This window comes from Ambystoma mexicanum, chromosome 4p (assembly GCF_040938575.1).
Source record: "Ambystoma mexicanum isolate Mex_15411 chromosome 4p, UKY_AmexF1_1, whole genome shotgun sequence".
NCBI classification, from domain to species: Eukaryota; Metazoa; Chordata; class Amphibia; order Caudata; family Ambystomatidae; genus Ambystoma; species Ambystoma mexicanum.
The window spans coordinates 175378094-175392607 of NC_090927.1; the positions used below are offsets into that span (position 1 = coordinate 175378094).

Consider the following 14514-nt stretch of genomic DNA (forward strand, 5'->3'; position numbering starts at 1 on the left):
ACCAGGGGGCCAGACAGTCGACTAGCCGGCCGGGGGCTGCGACAACAGCAGCCCCCACCACATACACAACAAAGACGCAGGACCTCCCTGGGTCCTATAAATGAGAGCAGCATGCTCAGAGTAAACACAATCTGTTTGTGGACCCTGAACGGGGACCCAAGCAAACAGGCGGTTCACTGTTTACTCAGTGTTGTAAGAGGATTCAATTCAACACTACAGCTAAGTCAACGCCTAGTCTATAATACTGAATGAAAACCCTTATTGATATATCTTTATGTCCAGTTCATGCGTTCTGGATGACTACCCCTATATAACACCCCTCTCTCAGAATCCCCCTGACCCCACTGAGCCAAGAAGTAGTTCTGTTTTGCAAGTTAAAAGGTTTATTTGAGAAGTAAAGCAATATATATCTATCACACTTTTTAATAATTAATAATTGAATATCACACTTAATCTGATATGATAAAGATTAACAACGGAGAATCTGGCACTGGCACACTTCTTTATAATCAATGATGAGTGGTTATAGGATGGATAAGATAGCAACAATACTTTTATGGTTTCCAATGGATGCAATGTGGAATGAAATGCAGTACAGAAAATAACTTGATAGGATTTCAGCAAAAGACAATGTAATCACTTTCTTGGACAATTCACCCCCCCTTTTATGCAATGCAAGGAAATGGAAGGAAGCACACAGTTCTCAGAAATGCAATCAAATGTAATTCAGTTCACCCAGCAACTTAGACTACAGACGTTGAAAACACAGGCCCAAATGCTTTTAAATGTGCTGGCAATGAAGAAAAAAAATGCTAAAATGCTTTTAATTCCCTCTAGGAGGTTCAGGGTGAGTGAAATCAAGTTAATATTAGTCCAGGCTCACTTTAGCAAGGATCTAGGAGTAATTGGTAGGCTAAAACCCGCCCACCCTACAAAAAGGGGAGAAGACCAAAAAGAAGTACAAGGCACTGTACGGTGCCCACAACAAGTCGTGGGACACAAGAAGGTGGCACGGGTCCGAGGGGGTAACCTCAGGACCCGGTGCCCAAAAGTATGATACCATCATGATATGTGATATTGTTATTGCCATAACCCATATCTGTACAATAAAATCATACACCCTTTTATTGCCAACACTTGATACAAGTTGTGAGCCTATCATTATGGGTGAGGTTTTGGGGTTCGGCCATTACTAATGCATGCATATGGGTTCAGCAGTTACGTGTCCACCCGTCCCTCTGAGGTTCACTGCTCTTTAACTCACTGGTGCATGAGTTCTGATACTCAATACAACCCAGAAGGACAGTTGAGATGGCCAAAATAGTCAAATGGTCTTTCTTTGAAGCCCAGCAGGTGCATTGTATTTATATTACACTGTCTATGTGTATACAGTAGCAGCCTCTCTTTTAGATTAAATTACATGGCTTCACTTGTTCGGGAAACGACATAGGTTGGACACCTTGCAATTCAAAGCATGGGACACAGAAGAATCGAAATTCAATCAGTGGCTCGTGCATGTATCATTTATAAGCTCTGGCGCCCGTCAGAAGGGTGACAGCTTCACCCCAAATCCTGGGCTGGCAGTAAAACAAAGGAGCTGTCAGAAGGCATTATAGATCCGGCTTGATGCCTCTGTGGCCGCTCAGCCGGCCGGGGAGTTCTGCACGCGGATGGGGTGGGGGGGGGGGCGAAGGGGGGGATGTGCATTATACAGGAGTCTCAGGCGAGGGAAGCGAGCGACCCACGGAAACAGTGGTCAGGAGATCAGGCACGAGGCTGTCATTCCGCATGATCCAAGCCTGGGCCTTGCCAAGAAGTGCGCGAGGCTTGAAGGAGTCCCGCCTCCATACCCTTCTCCCATCTATACTTCCTCCTTAAGTTCTTGTTTTTAATTATTAATTGCCGAATCTCCTCTATCTTGATGAATGCTTGTTCTGCTCCCTTACAAACGTCCTCTCTCCTCTTCTCTAATTCATACGTCATTTCTCAATATCCCGCCTCATCTCTTCCACATGCCAATTTATTTTAATACGTGATTGTATTGCGTCCATCGTCATGCTTCTTATATCCATTGCACATGTGCATACGGTACTGATGAATAACCACGTGATAAGCATTGCGTGGGATGCAACACCAGCTCTAATGCCCCCAGGTTTCTGCAGGGCTGCACCTCAAATTCTTCCAAATGGACCTTTTGTCATTCCATGGGGCCTTCCCCATAGAAATGGAGAAAAACTCGATGTTGTGCATGAACAAGAACTGCTTTCGGAAGCATGTCACTTTTACCTGAAGACCATTCACAGGGCAGTGGAGTGGAGTATAAATATAACATAACATAGCATAGCAAAGCATAGCATAACATAACAGCATAGCATAAAATAGCATAGCATACCATAACATAGCATAGCAGAACATCATAGCATAACATAACATAGCATAGCATAACATAGCATAACAGCATAGCATAAAATAACATAGCATAACGTAACATAGCATAACCTAGCATAGCATAACATATAACATAACATAACATAGCATAGCATAGCATAGCATAGCATAACATTCTAAATCAATCTGATGCCAACATGTATATCCCCTCTTAAGGGAGATACTTGGGGCAGGGCATAGAGGGTCCCACTCACCCTGTGGTACCGGCACAATCATGGACTGGATTCCTAGGGTGGGGCGCGGGCTGTAGATTTAAGAGCAGCTCTCTTCCCCCTAAAGCAGAGGTCTTCAAACTGTGGGGCGCGCCCCCCCAGGGGGGCGCGGCCGCCTCCTAGGGGGGGCGCCAGAGCCCAGCATGAAATGTAAAAAAAAACAAAACATTTTTTTTTTTTTTTTTTAGATTGGGGGAAATGGGAGGGGGCCCCTCACATGGTCAGACTGGACCATACAACGGTCTTAGGCACCAATGAAAACATGGCCAGCAGTTGCAAATGGATATTCAGTCCTTTAGTCACAGACTGTTTGAATAGTACACAAGGGGTTGTTTTTTATTCAAATGTAAACAAATTGTGATATTTAAAGAATATTTATTCAGCAACAATGGTCAAAGCTACTAGCTGCATAGTGAAGCAACTCCTCAAACTGGCCCACATTGGCCAAAAAAGTGGCCCATTTTGATTGGCCTACACTAGCATTTTGCATTTTTGGTACAGTCATCGCCCTATTGCCCTATAGGCCAGTCCAAGCCTGCCGACTCATCCCTAATGGGTGAGGGGGCGTTCACCCACTGGCCACCTCACCCATTATGGAGGAACCGAGGAGCCAGCCCAGTGAAACACTAAGCACTCCCTCAGCTGCTTTTTCCAGCTGAGTGAGTGCTCCTGGGCTGGCTGAACTGTTAAAGGGAAACACTGTTTGCCTTTGATAGTTCATTTCCCCAGCCGCACATGATCACTGAGCCATGCAACGTTGGGGGTGTTTTGCTTCGCCAGCCTTGCATAGCTCATTGGAAATGCTGGCTGGGGCACTGCATGTATGTATGTGCGAGGGGGTGCTCCTGCGCCTCCTCGCACATATGGGCAGAGCAACCTGGAGCGCGGCATTTTAGCAACCATGCGCAGGCCCCTGCAGAAGGTAAGTTCATGGCGATTTATTTTTTATTTAAATGTGTATGGATGTGTGTATGCTTGTGTTATGGGACTGTGGTGGGAGCAGGATGGGCGGCAGAACTGGGATAGTGGTGGGAGTATGGTGGGGAGAGCCCAGGGTCTGTACTGGGAGTAGGGTGCGGTGACGGCACGCAAAAGTTCATAGTGATTTCTACATACTGTCCATCCGGCACTTTTAGGGGGGCCCGGCCTGCCCAAACTTGGCTCAGGGGGGGCCCGAGCCAAAAAAGTTTGAAGACCACTGCCCTAAAGTCAAACCAGGCGCTGCTGTGCACAAGTCAGCAAAGCCCACAACACTCTGATAGGATTGCCTGGGACTTCACCCACCCTTTGTGGGGTGTTGGGGGGACTCCAGTTTGGTACTCTTTATTTGGCAAGCTTTAAAGAATAGAACACAGCAAAAGCACTACAAAATGAAAGGTACACAATCGTACCAACGTCGTGCCTAACCCATGGCATCTGCTGCCTCATACAAGTCATGGTTCCAGAAGCCGGGCAGTCAGTAGCCCACAGGCTCAGAGCAGAAAGAACTCAACGTGGGAACTCAAGGCGGGATTGCTCCTTCAGGTAGTTATTGCCTGATGGGAAAAACACACTTCAGACTTTTATCATAGACATTATTGTTTTCTCAGTTCCTTGTGTGTACTGATGTGCCCTGCAGCCAACAATAAGTGGCTACTGCTCTGATGTAGTGTCTAGGTAACATATACTCCCATATAAAAGCCCTTTAATAGATTACAATAGAAACATGCAGTAAGCAAAAATAAGCAGGCATTTGGCTCTCAGGCTTCATCCTCTAAATCATCCCTATAACCTTGTACAGGCCATATTCTGTCTTTGGCAAATGACACTCCTGCATCATAATTAGCATATGTCGATGAGTAATTGAATACCCATCACATTACCTGGCAGCCTAGGGTAGGAATGCCCACCTAGCTGCTCCCTGCGTCTCTCTGTCTCTGGAGCTTGTGCTTCACTGCAACACTTTATAGGTGTAGGATTGTGTTGGGCTGATCAATGACAAGTTGTCCTCTGCCCGGCCCACTAAATTCAATGCACAGATCCCTGGGTCCTCAACTGATGATCCAAGTTACATGAAATGCCAATCAATCAGACATCACTTAATAAGCCCATTGACAACCTCCCAGCTGCACCTTTCTTTGCACATGTGTTGCACGCTCATTCGTGGGAGAGAGTAGGCCAGCAGAAGCGCAGTACTCACTTTGAGAGGGCCAGGCCATGCTTGGTCAGCTCCTCGTTTAATTCAGCGAGGAAAATCCCAGCTTCCACTGTGACCTGCTTTGCCTTTTTATCCACCTACAAAGAATCAATACAAGGGATTAAGAAAGCCGATAACATCCCAGGAGCCCCCACATTGCGCATGCTGCAAGTACCGCGCAGTGACCCGCAGCCTTTAGAAGGTTAGGTACCGGTTACATGCATACTAAGCAGCCTTTTGAGCAGAGACACACTACATAGAACTTGCAGAGAGCAGATGTAGCGCACACAAGCTATCCAAATCATTTTGTACCAGACAGTGTATTATTTTAATTATTATTATTATGGTATTTATTGAGCGCGGACCTAGCTTCGAGAAGCGACTGAACGGTTTACAGAGGGATACAACAGTACCGAGGCATAACAGAGTGCTTTCCAGAGGTATACAACAGTACAGATGCATAACAGAGTGCTTTTCAGAGGTAACAATAGAACAGATATACAGCGGGGGGGGGGTTGGGATACAGAGGGCACAGAGGAGGGCTACAGCAGTACCACGTGGCAGGGAGGAGAGTGGCGCGCACCGTCTAGCGAGTTAGGTGGCTCCACAATGCAGACAATGTCTCAAACAACTTCACAGAAGCAGAGAAGATTTGCAAAAGTAATCACATTTGGTGCAGTTATTGACCTCCGTGCTACGTTGGACGTACTGCATGCAACGCATATATGCTGCACAAATAACAGAGAAGCAGATTGTGGATTAACAGGGTGCCTGTGTACTGCATTATGGTTCACAACAGAATGTGGCAGCTGCACATGTCCCAAAATGCATATATCACATGTGCTTCTGCATAGGTCTATCTGAAGTGCATCACATCACTTTGAACCTTGAGCAGGGTGTGTAGAAGCGGTCAAGTGCCTCGTTTCAAGAGGTCTCGTTTATGTTTGGTGAGAAAGTGAATCATCAGTCCTGTTACCCCACTTTCTCTGGGGGGTTCACAGCGCAAGTGCCTCGTTTCAAGAGGTCTCGTTTATGTTAGGTGAGAAAGTGAATCATCAGTCCTGTTACCCCACTTTCTCTGGGGGGCTTTGATTGGAGTGTTCCTGTCTGTGCATTGGGCCGAGAGTACTTTGCAGAATGTGTTGCAGAATAATTGCATTTATTTTTAGATTTTATTGAGTGTCAACATTGCACCAAAATGTATTAAGATGCTCTGCAAAGTAACATACAGATGAAGACAAAAAACAACAAAGAGGAAAAAGGGTGAGAAACAAACAGCTAAAACACACAAAAGCACTTGCTGAATAAGATATAGCAAACAATTCAAAAGGTTGCTCCATAACTTAGCTTTGAACAGTTTTCGAAACCTTTGAAGGTCAGAGGTCAAAGATAATGCACGAGTTAGAGAATTCGTCCTGATACAATTGCTCCAGAAATGAACTTTTTAAAATATTGCCGCGAAGTTCCCTCAAAAACACAGAAATAGGCATTTTATTGGCCAAATAAATTGTGTTTGGGAGTGAACAGCCTTGTTAGGCACTGTAACTTTAACACTGTTTTGGCATCTGAACGAAGTCGCTGTGAGTGTTTCAAGACAGAGGATATCCGTTAGGACTTCCTTGCCTCCATCGCAAACCAGGCTTCATCATTGAGGGTGGACCTGAGGGGACTGAGGGTGGCTTGAGGAAGGCCAAGAGAAACAGAGTTTCCAATTTCAATCAGAGAAAGAACCAATGCTTCAATGAAGATATGAACACGAGATTCAGAGACAATTTAGAGTAAGAGACAGACAGCAATCGTAAGTAAAGTTCTAGGACATAACAGAGGAATTGAATTCCAAAGCAACCCTGCAACAGTGGTGTCACCACTTTAAAACAGAACAGAAGCCCACAGAGTCGAATGAGAAAATACAAGAAAGGCCATCTTGGGTGCCTTTAATTTGAGGAAGTCTGAAGCCATCCAAGATTCGATTCCCTGGTGGCAGACCTAGACTCGATGCATGTTGCCCGCCGATTAAATAGTCAGGTGAAGCTGAAGGTCATCAGCGCGCAGGTCCATGGACGAACCAAACCCAGCAAATAAATCCTCCACTGGTTCCAGAAATGCAGTGAAATAACACGGATGATCAACCCTTTTGGCACACCAATGGGCACAGAGAGTGTAATCATCTGTTTTATCCGTGTGCCTTTTGCCGATAAATGTTCCCACCGGCAGTCAACCGGAAGAGCTGCAATATACTTGCTTTGACCACCTTATAAGTGGCCTCCATTAAAAATGTCCTCCATCCATTTCTCCACCTTCGATCGTGCGGGTTGTTGCCTGGAGACGCGTACCATTGTTTTTTTACGTGTCGTCTGTTGGCGACCGCTCACAGAAAAAAGGAATCTATTGAAATATAATTTATTTTCTGTTGATCGCATGAGCTGACCTGCCTAAACTAAAAATAGAAAAGATATGTTATCTTTTTGTTGCTCAAGAGTGTCTGCTCATACTGGGATTAGAAAATTGTTTTTTCTATCCAAAACTTCCAGGTCCTTCTCAGACTGGAACTAGATATTTTTATCCAAGGCTACCATAAGCTACAGCGTGACTAAACTCTAGCGTGACTCTACCCCTCATGCTAGAAATATTACATGGAAAAGAGTTCAGATACGGGTTTAAAAGGACCCTCTACGTTTACACCTACCGACAACCAGGTGACGAAGGAGATCCTCACCTTTGAGAGATGTGTTCTCAAGGGAGTCCGTGACTTAGAGCATAAGAAACAATCCATCAGATATAACCTGACTAATTTGGAGAGACAAGCTATAAAAACCCTATCTGAGGATCCTGAATTGGTTGTCAAACCTGCGGACAAGGGAGGAGGTATTGTTGTTTTTAACCAACAACAATACCACACGATGGTTCTGAACCTATTAGACGATACGGTTAGTTATAAGAAAATCAAGAAAGATCCACTGTTGGACCTTAGGCAGGCCATACAGTCAGCCACCACTTTAGCACTTGAGCGGGGCTGGTTGTCCAAAGACGAGTTCGATTTCCTGAATCTCTCGGAAGGGCGGACCCCTACATTCTATGCGATCCCTAAGATTCATAAGAATGTTGATAATCCTCCGGGGCGCCCCATAGTTGCGGGCTGCGGTTCGGTTCTTGAACCAATATGTAAATATATTGATAAATTTTTGCAGCCTCTCAGTCAGGCGACTAACACCTATTTACGTGACAGTTCCTCAGTTATTAGACTGGTCGAGGGCAGACCATTCAACACTGAGGAGGAAATTCTTGTCACACTGGACATATGTGCGCTATATACGAGCATCCCCCAACAAGAGGCAATTCAATGTATACGGGAAATCCTCTCGATTGAGGAATCCACACGTAATACCTCTACAGAATTCATTTTAGAGCTACTCACCATGGCCCTTGAAAAGAATTATTTCCAATACAAGGAACAATTCTTTGTGCAAACGCATGGTACTGCGATGGGCGCGGCGTTCGCGCCCAGCCTAGCCATATTATATATGGCTATGTGGGAACATCATTTTATATTAACTGAAACCAATCCGTTTGCAAACCACATAAAACTTTGGCGGCGGTACATTGATGACATTTTTCTTATTTGGCAGGGCCCAACATCGGCTCTCCAGGAATTCTTTTTGTGGATTAATAGACAACACACAGAGATTAAATTCACGATTAGTTCTAGCACCAAAGAGATCCAATTTTTGGATCTTAGAATTTATGCCAAAAATGGCAACTTGGAATGCTCGCTATTCAGAAAACCCACGGATAGGAATACATTACTCCATTTCTCGAGTTTCCATCCGAGGGGAGTCAAGGAGAACCTTCCATATGGCCAATTCCTGCGATTACGTAGAAATTGTACATCTGTTAATGAGTACACTACCCATGCGGATAGCCTCACCACACGCTTGGTGGCTAGGGGCTACCCGAAGAAACTGGTCTCAAGAGCGGCTAAAAGGGCGAGATTTACTCCGAGGGAATGTCTGCTCACTCCCAAAGCCCGCACCACAGAAGAAAAACTTGTCTGTGTTTTGCCTTACACCACGCATATTTACGCGGTTAAGAAATTGATTAAAACATTTTGGCCCCTGGTAAAATTGGAATTATGTGATGAACCAACACCACTCTTTGCTATGACCAGACAAAAAAACTTAAGAGATTTCCTGGTGCACTCGAAACCTCGGGTCTCGAAACAGAACTACGGGCTGGGATCTTCGGCCCCTTGTAGGACATTTCCCGTGTGGAAGTTGTTCTGTCTGTAAGTACACTAAAAAAATTAAGGACTTCCAGGTGAGAGACAGGAAATGGGACATTCGAGCCATGACAAATTGTAAAACACCCAATGCAATTTACTGCATCCAGTGCCCTTGTGGCCTCAAGTATGTGGGCCAGACTATGAGACCTGTCCACACACGCATTGTGGAACACAGGTCTCGCATTAGATGTAAAAACATTACAGCTCCCTTGGTCTCTCACTATTTACAATTTGGCCATACCCCTGAGGACCTACTTTGGTGGATTCTGGAGGCCCTACTGAGACATAACATCTCGGTATGTAGCCTTAATCAAGTGGAAGCCAGGTGGATACACAGATTGGACACCATAGAACGGGGTTTAAATGAAAATAACCCCCTTCGGTGGTGATCCCCTTTCTTTCTTCCCTCTCTTTTTTTATCGCCCATGCAGTGTTGCTTCTCTGTTAGTGGGGAGCATGTACCCCCCTCCCCTTTTCTCTTTCCCTTCCCTTTTCTTCCCCCCCCCTCCTCCCCCTCTTTCCCCCCCCCCTTTCCTCCCCCTTCTCTCCCCCCCTTCTTTTTCTCCTCCGCAGCCCCGGGCTCGCGGCTGCGGTGACCTTTTGGGGTGCTCCTATGTTGTCCGGCTACAGCTGGAGGGGGTCCTGCATGGTGATGCTCCAGACATGTGCATCTGACAACACTACCAGCATGTGGTCTATTAGGGGAGGTCTTAAACATCGGGACATAGTTTCCCTCATAACTAGTTCCATCCCCTAGTCCGTTTTCTATTATTAGTGCCTTGGCGCTGCGTCCTACGTTGATTTATAAACGTGTTGCTCACGCAACGTTTAGTCCTTTCCTCGGCGCCGACTTTCGGATACGGCTGTCGGGGAGCACAGCTCAGAGCATGCATTGAGCCTGTGTCAGTTTGGTTACGTCGCGGCTCACGGTTGGCCGAGCCTGACAACCTCGACTGAAGGGTCCCGCCCGGATTGGGGGCCACACTAAGGTAGGTTCCCACCCGGTACATTTGACCATTCCAATTGTGTGTGGCAAAAGGGGTAAGGGGTGGTGAAGGCCGTGTAGGTGGCCTCTGCATAGTGGAGATTGGGGCTCACATTTGGACGCAAGTCTATGACTTTCGCGTTTCCTTCATTAGGTGACAGCTCAAACACATTTTGAAATTAATATTATCTTTCTTACTATGGGATGCTTATTTTACTTCTCCGTGTTTTGTTGTAGGCACCAACGGTATAGGGCTACCCCCTCTCCCTCCCTCAGTCTGCAGTTGACATAGTGGGGACGTGATATTTAAAAACCCTCCCTAATGCGGCACCACCGACCCTTGAAACCCAGAGCGGGCTACGCGAGGGACCTTCTTTGATTACCTGCTCCGATTTATAGTCACAGGTTAGTCTCCAATTCCTGAGTCTTTTTCTTGCCCCGACAGGAGGGCTTTGGTATGTATACTTACCTGTGCTTTATCTTGTGTTTATGGTTCCAGACGATCAGACTGGGAGGCACTTTTCGGGGCCTCTGGATCATTCTGAGGCCTCTGAATCACCCTATGGGGTTACACCCTACGATTTCTAGTAAGTGCAGAGCTATTGTTAACTCTTGCTGTACCTAGTGCAGGGTACGGCATACCCTCTAGCGCTGGGCCAGATGGTTTGGGCACTCTTGGCATATGCGCATTTTGACACAGCAGCATCTCATTTCGCTTCTCAGGGGGTCTATACCATTGGGTTGTATAATGTTTCCCTCGTTCTCACGTTTCTTGGTGAGTGTTCTTTTCTTCCCTGCCCTGTCCCTGCTTTTTACAGAGAAGGGCATAGTGAAGAATTTGGATTTGGTGGAGGCTGACTCTATATTTATGTTTTCACTCTGTTGCAGGGTGTACTCCATCTCATACACAGGGGTTTGGTGGTTTTTTTCTTTAGGTGGAAAATTTCTTTTCTCCTTAAATGTTGTTATTAATTGACTGTATCAGCAGCTATTAGCCGCCTTCTTTTTGGACTGCTGTTGGTGTTTTTTATTAGGTGGTCCAGGCCAGTAACATTAATATCTATCACATCCACAGAACTCCATTCCCTTTGGGGTCCTGATGAAGGCAGCAGCATCAATGCCCTGCCGAAACGTCCAGTACATCGCTCCGTGCTTTTGAGCTTTGTGATATGGCCCATCACCGCCACAACGGACGTAGACCTGGGATGTGTGTGTTTTGGTCAGATGCAAATTTTATGTGCCATGTCTAATTAAGTTTTAGCATTATAACTGGGTGACACTGCCATACAGAGCATATCTGTGACTTGGTTAGCCAGATAGGGACAGGAAGTCAGAATATGTGCCCACGTAGCTCTGTGATACAAAAATTTGGCTGCGTCATCCGTGTGTTTTTTACCATTATACATGAATTGGCTAATAGATGCATTGTATATATTTTTTACATTGATATATGTCTTTGTGAGGTGCATTTTATGATTGGTGTACGTAGGACCTATGGCCTATGCAATAAAACTATGAAAACATTTTTTTATTAAATGATAAATTTGTTACTCTGTGTATTTTTTCATTTTGTGAGGTGATATATACGACTCATGGAATGCAACCTGGATTAAATTGGAGCTAGGTCATTAAATTTGGTTTAAAATGGTTCATCTGGGGGACCCCCCTCTGTGTGTTTATGCTGTCACTCATTTGTCCCCTGTATGCCTTTGAGTGTGTATCCCTTGTGTGGCGAGAAATATTACATGTAGCATGCTGCAGTGGATGTCTGAACTCTCAAATCTTCTTGGCCAAATTGTCAAAAAAGTTGAATAGTTTGAAGGAATTGCAACTACCCAAAATTCCTTGCCTCATTCGGTTTTGAGCATGGCCTGCTGTCAGGGGGAGGTATCGTTAATATGAAGCATGCATTAGATACAGCAAAATCTTAGGCAGAGGACACTAGTTTGAGTCAGAAGGATCTGGTGCAGGGGAACGGTTCTTCAATATACAGCATGCATAAAAAATTGGCATTGCAAAGGGTTTGTACCTTTTTACCGAATATAATAGTTTGCATGAACCAAAAGTCCTAAAAATGCTACCACCAAAGGATCAAACAGCAAAAGGTCGATCCTTTGGTGGTAGCATTGCAAACAAAACAAGAAACGGGGTCTGCGAGGGTGTCCCCGCATCGCCCCGCTCACTATACTTTATAGTATACTTTATAGTATAGTGAGCGGGGGTTACAGGGGACACCCCGCAGCCTTCCGTAAAAAACAACAAAAAAAAACGGGGGCTTCGGGGGTGTTCACCGCAACACCCCACTCACTATACTTTACAGTGAACCCCTGCAGCCTTCCGTAAAAAAAAAAAAAGAAACGGACCATGCAGCGCCGGTTCCCGATCACGGAAGTGAAAGGGAACAGGTGCCGCAGGGACCCAGCATGAAAAAGAAGGTAAGTGGGGTTTGATTATGTTGGGGGTGTGCGTGGGGGTGTGTTGAGGGTGTGGGTGGGGGGTGTGTCATGGGTGTGTTGTGGGTGTGGGTATGTACGTGTGTTCGCATGAGAAAGGTGCAAACGTTTGGTAGTTTGCACCTTTCTCATGTGAACTTTCCGGTCACAGGACATTCAGCCGCGGTCGGATCATTTAGATCAATTGCAAAAGCTCTGGCAGAGGAGAATAGTGTGAGTTGGTAGGATCCGGTGCAGGGGGACATTTCTGCAATATGATATGGCACAACTACATCTTTTGCAGGGGAGATTAGTGTCAGATGGGTGGATCCAGTGAAGTCAGGGGTTTCTTCAATACGAGACATGCATAAGAACATGGCATAGCCAAAGCTTTGGCACAGGAAGCTAGTGTGAGTCAGGTAGCCGCAGTGCAGGGGGAGGTTTCTTCAGTTTGTAAGATATATTTCAGTCAATGTATATATACTATGTAAGGTGGACACCTTGTTCTAATGATTCAAAATCATACAGTCCCACCCGACAATTCTGGGCAAGAAACAGGTGGCTGTATCAAAACTCAAATGTATTTAAATAAAGAAATTAAAGGCAAAATCAAAGCAAAAGTGTTCTCCAGCTTTATTCAGGGAGAAGTCATCACAATATTACACACTCAGAGACAGTTGGTTTACAAAAAACAAAATGGCCTATCTGTATTTATCTCACTAATTCTCACACTCAAACACCCATTTACATACTAAACTATATATCTATAGTATGCTCTAAATTATGACAGGCTGCTAATTTTACTTCTGCCACTTAATGTCCAATGTAATAAAACTTGCTTTACATTAAAACCCATATTACACACGAAGTACATTTGCATACGATGCAATCACTTTGCTTTCACCATAACACATATACATTCTTGAAGCAAAGAATGGTATGTTATCTTGCTTCCCTTGTGGATATGTTACTGTGGGATGTTAACATGTGTGTGTAGTTTGCAACATGCTTACATTTACTTACATTGAAATTCTGCGGGTGTTGGTTTAGGGAACCGATATTTTTAATTTATATCGCACAGAGTACATTGACTCACCACCCAATCTGAGAAAATGTTTTTTCAGATTGTATTGGAAACATATAAATATTCCTCCCTATTGAAATCAAACATGCTTCCCCCTAAATATCTATATACATATCTATAGCATCCAGGGGCTGCAAACTATTAATACATTCTCTGTCCAGCTGTCAAGCTGGATTGAGCGATGGCGCGTACCTGATTTTGGCGTCCGTCAGGCTGACCACTGTGATGAATCCTACAGAGTCATCACTGACACTCAGCCTAAGATCTCCTCCCATGTGGCCGGGGGAAGGTAGTCACTACCTGATCCTAACCCTGGTGGTGGTAAAATGAGGGAGGATCACATCGGAGGAGATGGCAGTCTGGGGAAGTGGTGACTCCTATGGGAGGGACGCTGTATTCATTTTCTTGTAAGGATGATTGTTGTGTAATTCCCAAATATCCGATGGCATGCGGTCATTCCATAAGTCCCTCTCATGAGGAAATCCAAGGAACCTTATTTGAAAAGTTACCTACATAGAATAGGTTATATACCTTAGAGTTCCTGAATCAGATGTGACATCCTCTAATGGGCATGATTCTGTCTTGGGTGGACGTTTCAGCCCTAATGTTAAGTCACACATCACTCATATAGCATCTTCTAACTCTGATAACATCCAGTTCAACAATAAAATGGAAATTAAAAGACATTAAAGGCTCAGACTCATTATTGACTTCAAGATCCATAATGCCTGAGGTGCTGGGATGAGGAAAAAGGACCAAGAGTCAATGAGGATCACAGATGCCACTGAAGGGAATATGCAGTTTAGTTTTTTAAAGGCAACTGAGTGGGACATTTAAACCTGAAAATGGACCACAGCTGTGGAGAAGGCAAAGGAGAAGGAAATGAGCAGCAGAAGCA

General features: G+C 45.0%; 1 protein-coding gene across 1 annotated transcript in view; it reads right to left on the minus strand.

Annotated features, from left to right (window-relative positions):
* The window catches only part of LOC138453111 (L-gulonolactone oxidase-like), a 703062-nt gene that overhangs the window by 470985 nt on the left and 217563 nt on the right, over positions 1–14514 (minus strand). The window contains exon 4 of the mRNA XM_069605641.1: positions 4840–4934. Within this exon, the coding sequence (XP_069461742.1) occupies positions 4840–4934 (95 nt within the window). The remainder of the gene's footprint in view (positions 1–4839; positions 4935–14514) is intronic.